This window comes from Tiliqua scincoides, chromosome 1 (genome assembly GCF_035046505.1).
Source record: "Tiliqua scincoides isolate rTilSci1 chromosome 1, rTilSci1.hap2, whole genome shotgun sequence".
Lineage (NCBI taxonomy): Eukaryota > Metazoa > Chordata > Lepidosauria > Squamata > Scincidae > Tiliqua > Tiliqua scincoides.
Genome location: NC_089821.1, coordinates 251454341 through 251473595, shown reverse-complemented (window position 1 = coordinate 251473595; position 19255 = coordinate 251454341). Strand labels below are relative to the sequence as shown.

At 42.3% G+C, this 19255-nt stretch overlaps 1 protein-coding gene across 3 annotated transcripts in view; it reads right to left on the bottom strand.

The window, feature by feature from the left end:
* EPRS1 (glutamyl-prolyl-tRNA synthetase 1) overlaps positions 1 to 18613 on the bottom strand; it is a 58814-nt gene extending 40201 nt beyond the window's left edge. For 2 of the 3 annotated variants that reach the window (XM_066618897.1, XM_066618908.1), the window contains exons 1-12: positions 18503 to 18613; positions 13745 to 13829; positions 12081 to 12180; positions 10833 to 10989; positions 9927 to 10072; positions 9282 to 9376; positions 7846 to 7972; positions 6445 to 6637; positions 4709 to 4880; positions 2333 to 2566; positions 1435 to 1519; positions 857 to 916 (exon numbers count right to left, since the gene is read on the bottom strand). In XM_066618897.1, coding sequence (XP_066474994.1) covers positions 857 to 916; positions 1435 to 1519; positions 2333 to 2566; positions 4709 to 4880; positions 6445 to 6637; positions 7846 to 7972; positions 9282 to 9376; positions 9927 to 10072; positions 10833 to 10989; positions 12081 to 12180; positions 13745 to 13829; positions 18503 to 18545 — 1497 coding nt within the window. In that variant the 5' untranslated portion in view covers positions 18546 to 18613. The remainder of the gene's footprint in view (positions 1 to 856; positions 917 to 1434; positions 1520 to 2332; positions 2567 to 4708; positions 4881 to 6444; positions 6638 to 7845; positions 7973 to 9281; positions 9377 to 9926; positions 10073 to 10832; positions 10990 to 12080; positions 12181 to 13744; positions 13830 to 18502) is intronic. The other variant, XM_066618918.1, reaches the window with a different exon arrangement.
* Between the last annotated feature and the right edge of the window lie 642 nt (positions 18614 to 19255).

The window sequence follows — 19255 nt, the reverse complement described above, 5'->3', positions numbered from 1 at the left end:
AGAAAGGGCTACAGGAGTACAAGGTGCATGCCAGGCAAGCAAACACATCTGGGAAAGGCCTCACTGAAAACAAGCAAGAATCCAGACGCAAGTTAAAAGAGCAGATACAGCCAGAGTTGTGCAGACAGACACTAATCGTTCGCCTTATTATAGTGTCCAAGCACCTGCTGTCCAAAAGCAACTAACCATGTCAAGATGCAGTATTCCTTATTTGACACTGAATTAAGGAACATTGTTAAGTGCTTCACTGGTTATGACAGGGAGAAAACATTAAAGCCTTTAATAAATTTACTGCAGAAGAACTGTGTAGCCAGGATCATAACTCAGAGTAATTCTCTCTTCTACAGTGAGAAGTCAGATTTCTTTTCCCCATTACAACAGGAATAATGCATTTTAAGATGGATACATACAGCTCTTGTTATTGAAGCAAATATGATTGTACTATGAAAAGCTGGAAAATGATGGCTTATGCTTATGTATGCTTACAATACTGTAAGCTATATGCTAAGGCAGAAAAAGCATTAAGTAATACCTTCTTACAGATAGCTCGCAGCTTGAAAGCAGAAAAATGAAATGCAGAGTTTTCACATCAGATTGACATCAGCAAAATATCATTACCTTCCCACACAATCCAAAATAAACAATTCATATTGGTTTGGCAAGAGTTATTATGATTAGTGCTAGCCCTTGTAAGCAAGAGGGGACATTCCATTTTCCTAAAAATTAGCCAGATGATGCAACAGACTGCAATCGCTACTTGACGAAGAGCATTCCAAGGAATGCTGGATTCACTGCCAGCATAAGAGAGCAGGTATCAACCAGAAACGTCATCAAACAAAAATGGAGGAGTATGTACCTTTTTGTTAAATGACCAAATTTTATCCCACTCCATATTTACAACTGATCGAGAGGAACCCTGCAAAATATTAGAGAAGAAAAAGAAAGGAAAAAAAAGACAAGATCAATTACTGATGCAGGATTTTATATGCTGCCTCAATTACTGAAAACAATTATGCATTTTTCATCTCAGTTTTGTGAATAATGTGAGAATTACAAATACAATCATAGGTCTGAAAGACACGCACAAGGAGTTTAAACCACGCAAGGAACTATACTAACAATTGATGGGCAACATTTTTCATCTCATGGCACACTGACAAGGCACTAAAATGGTCAAGGCATTCCATCAATTTTTTCACAAGTACAAGGCACACTGAGCTGTCTGTGGTGGGCTCATATCCCCCAATGGCCCTACTAATAAATGACCCTCCCCCAAAACTACCACAGGACACCTGCAGACCATTTGCAACATACAATGTGCACATGGCACAAGGGTTGAAAACTGCTGCTTTAGGGGAAGGGTGCCATCTACAAAATGTCTACAAAGTTACTCCAGCAATGGCGCTGGGAAGGAAACAGAAATACAACACATACTTGTGCAGCAATGAACTGCTTCAATCCTTCCACGGTCATGCCTCTTCTCAGTACACCACGCACAGTTGGGAATCGTGGGTCATCCCTAAGATTAAGAAATTTATTATTTAAACAAATGTAGAAGTGTGCCTGTTTCAAGAAAAAAAAATTTACTTGTATGAACTTGAAGCACAGGTCATCAACATACTCTTTTATAAAAATCCTGACCCTTGAATATTCTAAACATTTGTACTTTTTGCTGCAAAAGTTATGATCTCATAACTGCATGATCAGAAGCTAGTCTGAATACACTGCTCATGACTGTATAGAACCCATCTGTTGGGATGTTCTCAGAACTTGCTCACAAAAATCAATCAATCATCTGGGTTTGAAAATTCTAATGCTGGCTAGTTAACCAAAGTTGTTAAGTAAAACATCTTAGCTAAATAAAAAGCCTGATGAAGATATTTTAAAATATTTTGAGAACATGAAGGAAAAAAAAAAGGTATCTAACAAGCTGTAACAAAAGTGCAAAAAATGTGACAGAGATTTTATCAGATTTCATTACAATTCTTAGCATACAAAGCAACTAGTGAAATATTTAAGAACTAATTAAAAATTGCCTGATCACAACTCAAAAGCAAGCATGCAAATAACAAGTTGTATTTTAAAGGAGCACAAGCACAACAAAGCTCAGACAAGCTATTTTCCTTCTCCCAGAGCAGCCCATACCATTCCCAGAGATGTCCTATTCACCAACATTGATTTTTTTTATTGGGGGGGGGGCCGAGATACCTGCCATGGAAAAGACAGCTTGCATGAGCACTGTTGCATTCATGTGCCTTAGGTTACAATCCATTATGGTGTACTAATAGGAACACCAAGACAGCTCCTACCAAGATAACCTCTTTTAACATACCAGCCATCCACAAGCCCTTCATTGACAAACCAGGTGAGCTTTCTTTTAGATAGTACAGTGTTGTTCAGGTTTAAACGACTGTACTCCCAGATATATGGTTTTCTTATCCCCAAGGCTTCAATGATCCAGTAGAACTGCTCATCTCTGTCATGGTATTCTGTTGTTCTCAATGCATGGGTAACTCCTTCAATACTATCAACTATAGGACAGGCAAAGTCATACGTGGGGTAAATACTGGAACAAAAACAGAAATATAATCAAGCATCATTTGTAGTCCATAAATGTTGAGTACTGCATATACCTTTAATACAGTTAGTAAGCAATCTCTAAAGCATCAGAAAACATGCCTGCTATAATACAGTGGCAATGAAAGAGGCATAGCCCACTATTTTCAAGCCAAGTGAAAACACTTATTGTAATTACACATCATATACTACACACATGGTAACTTCTGTGGTGTACTGAAATATTAAGGTTTGTTTCCATTATGCAAGGCAGGGGAATGAGTTTGCCCCAGGAATTATTATTCCAGTATATGCACATACCATATACAGAGTGTGTGTGTGGTGTTTGTAGCAGAAGATTTTAGTATAACTAATTATCAAATGCTAGCGAACAAAGCAAGTTTGTTTGTTTAGCAACCTAAGCATTCAGAGAGCAGAACCAGCAAACATATGGTCCAAAAACCATGTATACAGAAGGCATGTAGGGTGATACACGCAAGGACAGACTGGTGAGATGAGGGATACTTAACTCCCTTCATTGTTTGCCAGTTGTCCTATACAAGCAAGTGACCCATCCCTCTCCACAGGTGGGTTCCTGCGGTCCTGCACAGCTCACTTCTAGCTGTGGAGCCCAGAAGAGGGGAAAAGATTAAAAATTGTCTAGGAGAGTGATTTTCAACCTTTTTCAGCTCATGGCACACTGACAAGGCACTAAAATGGTCAAAGCACACCACTAGGTTTTTGACAATTGACAAGGCACACCATGCTGCCAGTGGGGGCTCACATCTCCCATTGGCCCTATTAATAAATGACCTTCACCCCAAATTCCTGTGGCACACCTGAGGGCCACTCGTGGCACGCCAGTGTGCCACAGCCCAGTGGTTGAAAATGGCTGGTCTAGGAGGACATGATGAGGGACATGTTAAGCCCCACCCCCAGCCTACCACTTCTCCCCAGCAGGTACCTGCCACCCTGGAATGTAATGTTTAGTTCTGTCCAAAGTTTTCTGCCAATAATTTTCATTTGAAGGCAACTACATTACAACTGCTGCAAAAAAGTATGGATGTTATCAGACAAAGCACAACCAAAAATAGCAATAGTTCCAATTGGTTAAGCAGCATTACTTTGTGCTTTGAAACATTTCTATGAAGAATTAAAAACAATTACATTGAATCAGTTTCCCTTCTACTAAATTTATCACCAATGATAGCTAGAAGTAGGTGCTTTACATTAATAATCAGCTGTGTCCACGTGTCACTAGTCCAGTGTCTGCACTCTTCATGCTGACTATAAAAAGCACAATCCATTTAACCAATGGGTTCACAATGACCTTTTAAAAGTCATATAATCAGGGCCTGAAGTAAAGCTATCAGCTGCTAAGCAGAGGTTGCTACATAGGGAAATAAATATATGTGTCAACTTATGAGCTTAACATAATATACAGGTTCAACTGCAAGTGACAGTTAAACAGTTGATTAAAAATATAAACTACTAAATAACTAAGCTGAGAAAATTCTGCATATTTTTTGTACTTTGGATTTCCCTGATTGAATTTGCTCACTTCCACAAACAGTTGTTCCTGGACTATTTGCGGATTCCCCACCCCACTCCATTTTCTCCCTGCTACTATGGATGGAGCCACATGCTTGTCCACTGCGATCCGATACTTGCCACAGGAGCCTATGCTTACAAACAGACAGATTAACAAGCTCTATGATTTAGGGCCCAATCTCCAACTTTACAGCATTGATACAGCTGTGCCAACGGGGCATGCGTTGCATACTGCAGTGGGGGGGGCAGTCACAGAGGTCTCCGCAAGGTGAGGGAGCCTTTGTTCGGTTACCTGGGGGCTGCACTGAGGTTCCATCAGTGCTGGAAAGTTGGACAGGACTAGGCCCTTAGTGATCTACTCTGTTTTGGAATTTATGTGGTACCATTCAATACCAGATCAACATATACATATAACACACCTATCTGCTTTGTGAACTTTTGCTGAAAAGTGGCATATAACACGTAGATATTTATACATAGATTCTGCAGATACTTTCAAGCCTTTATTTTTGTAAACAAAGTAATATTTCCAGAGAACCCGTACCTTTTAAAAAGAAAAGCAGTTTAAGAAAGATCTTTCTGAACAGGGGAAAATACATACTTGTACTTATTTCCAGTACGTGGGTGTGGCTGGTTTTTGCAACGATAAAGCGTTGGGTCCCTCATACATCCATTATTACTACTCATGTCAATTTTTGCTCGTAGACAGCAAGTTTGTCCATATTCCGTTCCCTTTTTCATTTCCTCCCACATCTGTAGATTCTTCTCAACAGCTATTAAATTGAAAACACTGAGTTCACGTAATACATTTTGACAGTTGGATGTTATGCCACACTAATTGCAAAACATTTATAAATATTAATTTTGATTATTTTAGCTCCAAGAAATATTTTGACATTACTTTTAAAGAAAGGGCTTGTTCTTTTCTCATGTGATATTCCAATGGCATTTTTCTGTGATTTCTTGACTTCATTCCAGTATGTCAGACAACAGTAGCCATCATGTGTGAAAACTTTAACTCATAGTAACTTCAGATTTTAAAATGCCAACCATAACATCAGGCATAACATCATGCTTTTGGTCAATGCTTGCCATGTGTTTTGTTGAAGTTTGTTGTTGACTAAATTCAGTACAAGGAGATTACTGCTTCTCCGGGGGCAATACTATCTACTGTGACTGACAATGGCTCTCCAGAGTTTCAGGCAAAGATGTTCCCTGGAGAAGCCAGAGATTTAGCTGCGACGTTCTGCATGCAAACCATAACCCCCTCCATTTTCACCTCAGGATCCTCAGGACTGAACACTGGACAATTCTTTAAGAGGTTACTTGCCATTACACTAAGTTCCCAACACATATACAAGTTATGTTATGGGGGCCTGTCCAGAAGTCAGAACACACCAATCAGAAAGCACCACAAAGGATGTACTATGCAGTCATCTGTAAGTCGAATGTCAGTGATTCAGGGAGCAAGTACACTTTCTATGAACTACATAATCAACACTACTCCTATTACAAGGTGCAATGAACACTCAGACAGCTTCACACAGTGGATTACCAAGTCCAATACTAATCACATGCTCAATATCTGAACACTTCTGCATTCACCGCAATCCAATACTTACTAACAGCCCAATCCTGGGCTGCCTGGAGCACAGGTCTGCTGCGGTGCCAAAAACGATTGCTGCAGTATCCTGAGCAATCCGGGCAGCCGCCACCACCTCCTTGGGAGAAGGGGAATTTTGTCCCCTTCTCCCAAGGGAAGTAGCCCCACAATGGGGTTATTTGATTTTGCGGCAGCTCTTGGTCCAGCACAGAATTGAAGAGGCCCATGTTGGACTGCACAGCCCAACACAGGGCTCAGAATCTGGTCTGCCTCTCCCCCGCAGGGGAGGGCACCAGGATGCAGACTGGGTCTGTTGTGTGCTCCCTGGGGCATTTGGTGGGCCACTGTGAGGTACAGGAAGCTGGACTAGATGGGCCCTTGGCCTGATCCAGCGGGGCTCTTCTTATGTTCTTCCTGCCCTTTCCCTGCCCTCCCACCACCCCAGAACGCCTCCCCCCGCCCCCACTCAACTCTCAGCCGCCTAGTGGTCCAGGTGATGGCTGGGCTGTGGAATGTAGGCCCAGCCACTGGACTGGCCCAGCGCAGGCTCACACTGGGCGAGCTCCGGTACTGGGCCCACAGTAAGGGCTCGTAAACATGACTTATGGCATGTTTGCAACAGTGCTTACCGGCAGTAAGTCGGCATGCAGGGTTCAGGATCAGGCCCTAAGTCACTTATAGTTCCGATTTCATTAACTAATCAAAAGGAGATGGAAACTGATAAAGCAACTTACGGTTATTTCTGTGCTTGGACTCTATTCTCTGCTCCCGTTCCATTTTCATTTGTTCTGCTGGCGTGTCATCTACATAAGCCTTTCCATCCTGAATGAGTTTCTCAGCATATTTCATTATCGTTTCAAAATGATCAGAAGTGTATGTAAATTGATCAGGTTTTATGTGCAGCATTGCAACATCTTCCAGGATAACCTGCAACATTTTAAAAGGACTAATTTGCCATATAAAAATTCTTTGTAAATAAACTTTGAACTCCAACTCAGATCATGTCAAATTTATTTTATTTTTTCAGATGCTTAGGTCTGCAAACTTCAAATGCTTAGGCAAACTTACCTGGAAGTAAACCCCATTAAACACAGTGATATTTACTTCTGAGTAAACATGCATAAGATTGCCCTGCATGTCCAACAGAAGACAATAAGAAATCCTAAAGTTCTGTTCTGTGAATGAGAATTTAGACTTTATCGTGCAATTTCAAAGCACTGTACTAAATAAGTAAAGAATAGTGACCAATATAGCATCAGGTAATGATGCTACATGATGCTTTCCTTTCATTATTTTGTATTTTTTGTGATCTATTTCCTTGTATCTATGCAATCTATGAGTAATGGATAATATCTCAAATACTTATAACTCACGCCAGGCAGCCCAACTCAACTCTATTTGCCAGTTCACAATGTATTCTGGATTATTTTCTTGAAATCTGTACACATGCCAATGGACCATAATATAAACTACGACCACTGCTCTTTAGGTACTTATATCAGGCTCTCAAAACTCCAACTTGACCTCTATTTACTACCAAGATGTCCAGACAATCATGTTATGTACACTGGGAAAGGAGGTAAGACTGTTAACTATCACGGGTGTACGTGCTTCCCTTCTTCTTTCAAAAGTGAATCTGACTCCTGGGCCCCTTCTAGACCCCCAGGCCCAGGTTCAATGTACTCCCTGCACCCGCCACCTCGAGGCCCTGCTGAAGAGTGCAACACGCAGTGACGGCTGAAGCCAAGCAATTCTGATCAGTGTCTGGATGGAAAAGACTGCATGGGAAGCCATGACTTCCTTAAAAGAAAGGTGGAATTTAAAAATGGTAAATAAAATATTCCAGCCTTTTGCATGCTGGGATGAGACATGGGACAAAGTCATGGAAGATTTGCTCTGATGCTCCTGTTACCTGCGGGGGCAAAGTTGCTTCTGTTGCCCTTGCCCCCACTTTCTTCTGCAAGTTTTTTTTTCCAGTAAGTACATATATGAATGCTTCACAGGATATAGTTATATAAATTATTTTTCCCCCCTCATGGTTAGCAGAACAGTGCAAAAATTAAGCAGTAAGATATCTGATTTAAATTCTGCAGAAGCATGATCAATAAATGGCTCTCACAATAATCTTACTCTACCTTTTCAAAGTCTTCTTTTTCTTTTTCTGGATTGGTATCATCAAACCTCATGATCAGTTTACCCTTGAAATTCACTTGGTAGTGCTGATTCAGCAGAGCAGCTTTCGCGTGGCCAATGTGCAAGTACCTGGAACCAAAACCATTGAAGGGAACAAAACCATTTCATGCTTAGGACAAGAGATAAAAGACACTATGTCAAAAATAGCAGAACACAAAACAAATGAAGCAACAGAGCAGCACTTCCCTGCTACAAAATTCCTCATAAAAGTCATATATTTCATTTGGTAATATAAAAATAAAAGCCTGAGAGCACTTAGGTTTCAGTCACAACTGACAGCAGTTCTAGCAGTAGAATCCAACTGTTTTTTGCAATATTTTATATTGCACATATCACGAGTGCATCGTAAGTCTGGAAATCAATAGTTTAGGAGCTGCTCACACAACAACACGCATTTAGTTTTTTAAAAATCATCACTTGATTAAAGATCTATAATGACTAAGAACTGGTCTGACTAGCAGATCATGACCTCAAAAATGGCAATACCATTTTTTAAACACATTTGCCAGAAATCAGTTCATGATACCAATTTAAATCTCCCTATAGATACAAAATCCAGTTTCTGATTCAGATTTCTGTCTCAACAACAACAAAAGGGATGTCTACATTTATTAACTGTGGATTGTACATTTATTCACTATGGATTATCTCTTAGCCTTTTGTATTGTGGCACTCCATGATCAAGAGCTCCTTCTGTAAAAAAGAGGAGAGTTACGTTCTTGGAGATTAGGCCCTACTGAAAGCAGAAGGTCATGCAGCACAGCAATGCAAAAGGACTCCTTTTGAATTTCTAGTGTGAGTGGAAGAACTTCCACTCACCTAGGAGGTAGGTGCCATTTTCTGATATGCTCAGCAGCAGCCACTTGCATTACCTCACACACCATTCATGAGGGTCTCCTGAGCCTCAGGAGTGACTTTTTGATTGGTTCAAACAGGGAGAAAGAAAGTGGGAAGCCCTGATGTGCAAATTCTCTGGATACAAGCTGATAAGAACTAAACTAAGCTTATAAAAGACAAATATTGTGAAAGGCTGTGTTTTCTAAAGCAATTAATTAAATTAAGTGATACATTTTTTGTCTTAAAATTTTTCCCATAAACCGAAGCTTAGCAGAGCAGAATGGGATACTGAACCTGACACCCAACATATCTGACAAAGTTTGTTTTAAGTGTATCTTTTTATATAACTTCAAACATAAGCAATTTTATACGAAAGCACAACCTTAAATATCATGTCCACAACCCAGGTTTTAAGTAGTCTCCACAAAAATGTAAAGAGAGATGTCTTTTCATTCCATCATGAAACTCCATCTTTCATATCACAAAAGGAATATGGTTAAAAAAGAAAAACCAACACCATAAATAGCATTTATCAACTTACCCACTTGCCTCTGGAGGAAATCTAACAATGACCTTCCCCATTTCTGCCCCAGGGAGCTCAACAAATTTTCCAACATCTTGTTTCTTATCTGTTGCCTTAAAGTGAGAACAAAATTATTAAATCACAGACTAATTTAGGTTAGAGAAAGAACAAAACAAGAGGGAGAATACAGACATTTTAGGGAAGACCTCTCTTTTTCTCCTCCCCCCCTCCTTTTTTATTCTGTCTTACTGAAAAAGACTTCTGGGGAATTCCAAAGCTTGCTTATGATTCTGTGACATTTTAGCTAGTCCTAATAAAAGGTAATATTGTACACTACTGTTACTACTGCCTATATTTGAAAATATATCAGATTCAGTGCTTTGTTGGTAAAAAGTTTGCTGGCAACTTATAGTTGGAATGCTTGTTATACAAATCAGCACTAACTGGCCACTGCAACCTATATACTCCCACGGGTTTATTGGGGAACTCAGGGAACACTGCTGATTCAGTCCTTATATGTCGGCATAATTTTCAATTGCCCAGCAGCCAACTGCAACCTTTTTTGCTCAGCACTTCGCAAATAAAATCATTTGCATCCACAAGCCAGAATTTTGACAGAATCTGAGCCAGAGATGCCTAAGAATAAAAAAAGAAAAACCTTACCATTTTTGTTTTTGGAAGAGCCGCTCCCACAGTCCACCTAGTACCTACTGACTGAAAAACATTCTGTGCTTCCAGAAAACTGTACCAGCGTTTTACATGAACTGGAGCATTACCCTGAAGTAACTGCTCTTGCCATGCATTGTTGCCTGTTGGAAAAAAAAGAGGTGTTTAATTACAAATTAGGAAGCACACATTTTGTCAAGATAAATTATTGACATGGCTCACATCATTCACACTAAACAGCACACCTGAATATCTGTAGCTTTCTTGAGGAGGAGCAGATTTGGAAAAAAAAGAAAAAAAAGAACTTATTCTTCACTAACAAAAATGGCAAGATTCAAACTATAATACATATAATGAATCTTTTCTGTGGATAAACAATGCAATCCTATGCATAATTGCTCAGAAGTAAGTCACACTGTGCTCAGTGAGGCTTACTCCAGGTAAGCGTGCATAGGATTGCAGTCTTACAGAACAATCGTATGCATGTCTACTCAGAAGTAAGCCCCACTGAGTTAAACTGGGCTTACTCCCAGGAAAATGTTCAAGGGATTGCAGCCTCAATGTGTTTAAATATTTTGTTTTCCAATAAATATTACATCTCTCCCTAACAAAAGAAAATGTGTTTCTCATAAGTTTATTAACAAAAAAAATAGGTGTAAGATTAAAAGGAACCGAAGCTGTAATCCTATACATTCTTTTCTGGGAGTAAGTCCCACTGAACACAACAGGTCTTACTTCCAAATATACATGCATAGGATTGAGCTATGAAATCTCAGGCTATTATCTTATGTTTAAAAGATACAGTCATTTGTGTGAACCTACTTCCCGATTTGCCCCAATGAAATAGCTCCTGATACATGCATCAAGATACAATCATTTAGGATATTTATTATGATTTCTTACCTTTTAGTGTTGCCCAGACACTGAGATCTGCAAGACTCAAAGAGTTTCCAACCAAGTAAGTCCTCAGAGAAAGAGAGTTATTGAGCTCTTGAATTGCTGAAGCAAAATGGGCTGAAGTAGACAATTTTGTGGTGCTAAATTCCAGCCAATGGTCAATCTGTGAAAAAGAAAAACAATAATATTTTTTTAAAAATTATCTTAGCAAGTTACATTAAATTGTTTATCATCAGTACCAAGAACTGGTATCCACCATTGCAAGAAAATTATTAAAAGCTGTATCTTTGAGTCAGCATTATTCAAGTCACGTTTAAAATATGAAAAGCAATATTGTACATGAGCAGATTAACACATTCTCTTTTAAATATTTAGGAATGCATATAGTTAAGTTCCCTTCTAGCTCCCCTTTCCTGCATGCCTCTATCTTCATCTCATTTTTAGCGATAACTGTAGTATGTTACCCTTATTTAGCTAACAATTATATGTGCAGCGAAAAGATACTGAACAAGAGAACAATTAATTCTCACTGCCAAGGTAGCATAGCTCATTAAAGAACAGCAAATTTGTATGTTCGAATGTATAATTTCTGCTAACTTTAATTTAAATAACAGTTGTCTTAGTCAATCTTCAATTAAACACTTACTGTGTGGCAATCTTAGAAGGATAGTAGACTGCTATAATGCACAAAACCTGATATTTATCCTAGCTCAGACCAAGCAATTTCTGCAGTTAACGTTCTGAGCCACTCTAAGTGCCATAATGAGTGACTAACAGCCCAGTCCTATGCTTCCCTATCACCCAGGGCTACAGTGACATCAAAACTGCTGCTGCTGTATCCAATGAGACCAAAGAAGCTCCTGATGGTCTCCCAGGGGTGCCCAAACACAGGCCCGGGGGCCATTTGGGGCCCTTGGCGACCCTCAATTCTGGAGGCAACAGTGAGAATGCTAACAGGAAGCAGAGACTAGTGTTCTTGCTGTTTGTCTGCTTCCTCCTCTGCCAGCTATGAGTCTAGTATTCTTGCTGTCTGCTTCCTTTTAGCACTGCTTTGCAAACAAAGCATTTGCCAACAAAGAAAGGTGAGTTATGAGTGCAACATGGGGTGTCTGAGAACCACGGATACCTGAAACTGTGGAAACCAAGTCCACAGATACAGGGGGGCTACTGCAAAAGATTCTCCAACAATGGGAAAAGGTTAGGAATATATAGAGAAAAATTGAATTCCAGTAATTGCAGAAGACAGCCTCTCACCTCAGTGTGCTCCAACAAGTTAGATCCATATAATCCAGCTGATGTGGCAATTCTGGCCAGATAGCGAGCTATGGAATTCACATCAGTGAATGTAACTTGACTATAATATGCAAAATGAAATAGGTATGAGTTTATGTGCACTTGAAAAAATAATTGCACTAAAATGGATTATAAAAACAGCCTAACAACTAACAAAAGATTTCCAACTGAATGAGGGCCCAATCCTATCCAACTTTCCAGCACCGGTGCAGCCACAACGCAGCCCTGACGTAAGGGAACAAATGTTCCCATACCTTGAGGAGGCCTCTGTGACCGCCTCCTCACCACAGGATGCAGTGCACGCCCCATTGGCACTGCTGCACTGGCACTGGAAAATTTGATCGGATTTGGCCCTTAATGGGCATAACACCAAGAAAAAAATTGATCAATAAAGGTTACAACAACAAAAACAACAACAACAACAATAAATGGGTGTGCACATTTTCAAATGGTTACTGGTTCCAGAACCCTAACCGTTTTGGTAATGGAGGAGAAAGTTAAGAAAAATGAAGCAATTCCCAATGAAACAAGTAAGCAACACTGCTGACAATCTGAAGAGGATCTCCCCAAATCATATTTTTTTAAGGGCTACTAAAAGTATGCCTGAGGAGCTCTTTACTTTCAATATTGTGAATTTAAATAGAACAGTGTTTAAGACTACTCTACATTCCTGATTTAGGAATGGCCGTATCAGCACTTTCATGCAGGTGCACTCTGTTCTGGTGCTTTTGTGCAGGTGCACTAGTGCTGAACTGACAAGAGCCGAGGTCCGTCCATTTTGACTTCCAGGCAAACTTCCAGCGCAAAACTAGGATGCAAGTTAGGGACTTAGTGTATCTGCCTGGAAGAAAGACAGGCAGATGCTGCTTTACTCTGGTCCATCCCAGGTACTGGGGATATCCCTACCTTTTTCACAACTGGTTCACAAGCAGACATGCAACCATGTCTGTTCATCTACATCCTGACTGTGAAGAAGTGGCCAATGGAAAACAATCCCTTTGTTTTACCAGGTTATAAGTGCACTTGCTATAACCACGAATTGTTATGAGTGCTTCTTTAGGGGGAAAAAAATGAAATACTATTTACAAAACTGATGCCAATAACAGCAACAATAGTATTTACTGAGTGCCTAAAAAGTAAACACTGCACAGAACAGATCAGAAAACCGGCCCCTACCCCAATAAAATATAAGCTTAATAGACCATGCAAAATAATTAAAAACCGGAGGAAGAACAAGAGAATGTCAGAATTAATTTTAACTATAGAAACTAAAAGTTTAATTCTTGAGAGGTTATTTTGATCATCTTGGGCAACTTAGAGCAAAAAGAGCCATATGTGATTTCACAAATTGAAATTCTAAGATTAAGTAGCAACTCCTGTATTCAGGGGTACAAGTAGTGTTTGAGATTAGCCAAGTCTTTTCAAAACCTTTCAAAAAGAACATCACTAGTTACAGACGGGTAATTACTTGTTATAGCATAAAACCCTACCAAAAACCAATGGTTAAACAGTTATCCATTCAACATGTGATCATTAATCCTGTGTTGCTATTTCTTCTGCTCTTCACAAAAATACACATCAATGGACTTTTAAAAGCCCTGGCAGCAGGGATACAAGGCACTTACTCAGATACTCGAAGGATAGTCTCTTGACCTTCTTCAACTGAAATTTTAATGTGATCCTTCACATGCTCTGCAGTCAGCAAGGCTCCTAAAAATACAATATTTACAGATTTATTTTTTTTAAAAGAAGTATTTTGCAGTTACAGTAGAAGAATGTCTTAACACAGCAACATACACAACACTTTTTTTTTTTTTTGCTGGAGACTAACCACACAATCCTATGCATACTTTCCAGGGAGAAGTCTCATTGTACACAATGGCACTTACTTCCGAGTAGAAATGCATAGGATTGGGCAGTAAAACGCTTATAGAAGGAATCTGCTTAATTCCCTACAGAAAGGACACTTTCTTTCTGCATGCATTTAAGAGTAAAATCAGAATACACCTCAGGAGTGATCTCAGCAGGGATTGATAATAAATTCACTTTCTAGTAGCACCACAGAATGTACAGTATTGCACAACACAAGGTATGATCCAACCAAATATTAAGTATTTTTTAAGTTCCAATGATTTTCAGGGGAGACCACCAAGCATTACACAGTGGGACTTAAAGCATGCTTCATTTTTTACTGCGTCATCCCCAAACACTTCAGTTCAAACAAACAAAAAAGACCTACATGAGAGGCCCTACAAGGTCCCACATGAGAACTAAGTGCTTATTCTAGCCATCATCTGCTTAATGACATCATTTCCTACTTAATGATGTCACTTCTGGTCCTCAGCAGGAGCTATGAATCCATCTGCTGTATGAAATGAGTTTGACACACCTGATCTAGAAGATGGCTAGTATTATAATGCCGTTGTACAAATCTATGGTAAGGCCACACCTGGAGTATTGTGTCCAGTTCTGGTCGCCGCATCTCAAAAAAGACATAGAGGAAATGGAAAAGGTGCAAAAGAGAGCGACTAAGATGATTACGGGGCTGGGGCACCTTCTTTATGTGGAAAGGCTACGGCGTTTGGGCCTCTTCAGCCTAGAAAAGAGACGCCTGAGGGGGGACATGATTGAGGCATACAAAATTATGCAGGGAATGGACAGAGTGGATAGGGAGATGCTCTTTACACTCTCACAGAATACCAGAACCAGGGGACATCCACTAAAATTGAGTGTTGGGAGGGTTAGGACAGACAGAAGAAAATATTTCTTTACTCAGCGTGTGGTCGGTCTGTGGAACTCCTTGCCACAGGATGTGGTGCTGGCGTCTAGCCTAGACGCCTTTAAAAAGGGATTGGACACGTTTCTGGAGGAAAAATCCATTATGGCGTACAAGCCATGATGTGTATGCGGAACCTCCTGATTTTAGAAATGGGTTATGTCAGAATGCCAGATGCAGGGGAGGGCACCAGGATGGGGTCTCTTGTTATCTGGTGTGCTCCCTAGGGCATTTGGTGGGCCGCTGTGAGATACAGGAAGCTGGACTAGATGGGCCTGTGGCCTGATCCAGTGGGGCTGTTCTTATGTTCTTATGTTATGTTCTTATGAATCAACAAAGGCTGTAATCCTATCTACACTTATTAGAGTGGAAGGCCCCTTCAACTTCTTAATTAGAATACCGTATACCACTTTCCAACAAAATGTTCACAAACTGGTTTACAAAGATAAAATTTGTAATTACAAAAATTACTTCTGAGTAAACATGCACAGAATCAAAGTGAACATCAACAAATGTGGGCATCTTTGCATGTCTGTCTACACATGTGTAGGAACACAACCTATCATCCTCTAGTACCAAATAGTCCATTGTTCTACAAAATCGAAGATTTTGCAGAAGATTATTGCCAATCTTTTGCAGAAGATTATTGGCAAATATTTATAGGGTGTAATATGAGCAACATTTAAAATGCTGATCAACTTGATGTGCAAGTTCAACATTTAAAATTACTGAGGAGCATCATTTTCAGTTCAGGCAAGTCTGCATTATTCATTACTGTCTACACTAGAGTAATTTTGAAACAGGATGACAAGCTATAATTACAAAAGAGAAACTCTATGACTGAGCACAAATGCTTCTGAGCTACACACCCCATAATATTTGAATACAGTCTTGATATAACAAGGAAATACAATACCCAGAACCATCTAAACAGGAACACGTTATTCCATTGGAAAGGAGGATTTACATATTTGGCTCCCACTGAAACATTTACACCAGTGGTTGTCAAACTTTTAGCACTGGGACCCACTTTTTAGATTGAGAATCTGTCAGGACCCACTGAAAGTGATGTCATGACCGGAAATGACATCATCAAGCCGGACAATTTTTAACAATTCTAGGCTGCAATCCTACCCACACTTACGCAAGAGGAAGTCCCATTGACTATCATTGTTAAAAGCACATAATAATAGCCTGTTAAAAGTACAGATCCCTAACATTTCCCCAAATGCAGTCACATACCATGGGAGCATCAAGCCTAATATATTAAAAATAAAATAATGAAATGAATGGGGATCCACCTGAAATTGGTTCACGACTACCTAGTAAGTCCTGACCCACAGTTTGAGAAACACTGTTCTAGAGTACTCTTCAGAATTTATGTTCCACAATATGTGAATTCTCAGTTCTCTTCACCCACTAGACCAGGGGTGTCCAAAGTTTTTGGCAAGAGGGCCACATCGTCTCTTTGACACTGTGTCGGGGGCCAGGGAAAAAAAGAATTAATTTATATTTATATTTCAAATTTGAATAAATTTACATAAGTTTACATAACTGAATATATTAAAGATGAACTTATATGAATGAATGAAGGTCTTGAAATAGCTCAAGACCTATAAAAGGCCTTGCACAAAGCAAGGCTGGCCTTTCCTTTGCTGCTGCTACTGTATCACAGTCGTGAAACAGCAAGCAATGGAGGAAGCCCTCATCACACAGCTCATGCGAGAGGTCAAACAGTCGCCCTCACGCTGAGAGCAGCTGCATCAGGCCAGTGCAGGCTCCAACAAATCTCCGGAGGGCCAGAGGCTCATTGGAGACTGGGGGCTCCCTGAGGGCCGCATTGAGAGGCCTCGAGGGCCGCAAGTGGCCCCAGGGCTGGGGTTTGGGCACCCCTGCACTAGACTGAGTCATCTCCATGACATTGACACAGCAGGTCATTAGTCTAATTTATTTGTGGATGTGGTTGGACATTGTGGGGTGGCTGCAGCTGCCAAGGCATCTTATTCATAGACAGGTCCACAAGTGGAAAGATCACAAAAGTAAAAGATAAAGGGCAGACAAGCCTCCAATTAATGTAGCCCACCTTTTCTGTTGATGTTAAGGGGGAGGGGATACACTTGTAGGATGGTACCCAATCCACAATGATCCACAAGGCCTTAGGTTCACTGTAAATGTTTTCAGAGATTTTCACCCAATTTACAGATTAATGAAACAAGTAAAGAAAGCAAAACTGAAAAAGGGAGAAGGTGTTTTATCTGCTCAGTGGCTTTAGATAGGAGTCCAAAGAGACACAGAAATGGTGACATACCTGTTCCCCTTGCGCAAACATATGTGGAAACCCACACACGCTCCACCACCATGGGTCAGGGTCACCTATCAGCTTTTGGCAATGCCCTCACCATTAGGGTGTGTGGGCTAATAACTCGCACTTCATTCATCAGTAGGGTTACCAGGTACAAAGTGGGACAGAGTGCCTCTATCTTTAACCATGGTGTAGAGAAGGGTATTTCGGCAGGGGCAGCTTTTGAAACCCTTAAAAACACTGCTCAGTCTCCATGTCACCCTCTCTTGCACAGACTGTCGGAAACCACTATGATCTCCAATTTCTCAGTGGAGAGGTGGATGGCGACAGTAGAGAATGCATTACTCGCTGTCTTCAGCCCTGTCTGCACTGACCCTGCCTTGAAGTGCTCTTGACTGCTTGGAATCAAGAAGGCTGCAACTGAGCAGGTTACTGCAGGCAGTGCTCAGGGTGACCAGATGCCATGGAGGGCACAGTGGCTATGCCTTTAAACACTGTATAGGGGAGGGAATTTTGGCAGGTGCAGCTCAACATGGAGCTGTTTAAAAAGCTGCACCTGCCAAGATTTCCTCTCCTATACAGTGGTTAAAGGCAGAGGCGCTCTGTCCTCCTTTGTATCTGGCAACCCTATTCATAAGTGAAAGCCTATAGTAAGCCAACCAATAAACCAGCCTCCTGCCCTCTTTAATCACCCCGACTGAGACTCATCTGGGTGGGGATTAAAGGGTTTTAAGCCAAGGATAACTAAGAACCCACTCCTAGGCTTGTCTACTCAGAAGTAAGTCCCATTCTAGTCAGCGGGGCTTACTCTCAGGAAAGTGTGGATAGGATTGTAGCATCAGAGCCCAATCCTATGCCCGTCTACTCAGAAGTAAGTCCCATTCTAGCCAGTGGGGCTTCCTCCCAGGGAAGCGTGGCTAGGAGCGAGCTGTCAGACAGCGGCCTGCCCTAGGAATGCCTCTGAAGGGCCGCCTCCGGCTGCCACCAGGCTCCCGGCACCGGCGCCACGTGTCACCCCCTTCCAGGCGGACCCTGGGCGCCCCGGTCACCTCTCCCCGCGAAGGTCCTTCCTCCCCCGCTGGCCCCTCCGGCCTTGCCCGAAGCGTCTTCCCAGCGAGGCCGAGGAGGATGAATGGGCGCCGGCCGGTCAGGGCTCCCAGCGCACGCAGCCCGCCTGATGCAACATGGCAGCAACGCGCCCGCCCCGCCTTCCCCGGGAAGGACTGATGGAGGGGGCGCGCCGAAGGACGCCGAGGGGGACGGCGGAGGCGCCGGGGGGTCTCGAGGGAGCCGCGCCGCGCTTACCCAGAGGAGGGTCCCCGCTGTTCACCGTCAGGCTCAGCGCCATGGCGAGGGGACTGCGCGGCGGCGACTCACTGGGAGGCGGAGCAGCCGGGCCTGCTGCCACTCCGCGCCGCCTCCCTCCCGGCTCGTCAGCAGCCTGGCGCCGCCCACGCCAGCGCGCGGCTGGGAGGCGGGTCTCGCGCCTGCTCGTCCTGCCTGGGCTGCCCTCACGCACCGCGGAGGCTTCTTCCCCCGCCTGCCTCCTCGACGCGGGAGGAACTGGGCCTCACCACATGAGAAGAGCCCTTGGCTGGCTCCGCCCAGGCCCCGGCCAGCTCCTGAGTCCCACCGGCCCAGCAGGTGCCGGAGCCCACGCTTGTGCCTGGCTGCTCGGGAGCAAGACCCCTCTGAGTCAGTGGGCTGCTCCCAGGAAAGGGCGGGGGGGTTGGGCTCGGTGTGTCTACTCAGGAGTAAGTCCCATTGTGGTCAATGCCTACTGTGTGTCTGCTCAGGAGTAAGTCCCATTGTGCGTCCTGGTGCCCTCCCTTGCACTGGCCTTCAGAGGCAGCCTGCCTCTGAAACCAGGAGGTGGCAAATGCCCATCATGGCACACACCCAGCCTCCTGCTGGTGGCATGACATGCTCCAAGCTCAGGACACCTCCCTCCCGGGACCTGTGGTAGGTGGGGAGGCAGAGCCATCCCTTCTCCCCAACAGAGTCCTTCAAAATGTGCCACTGTCGTGTGAGGCACACAAGCATGCAGAACCCACGTGC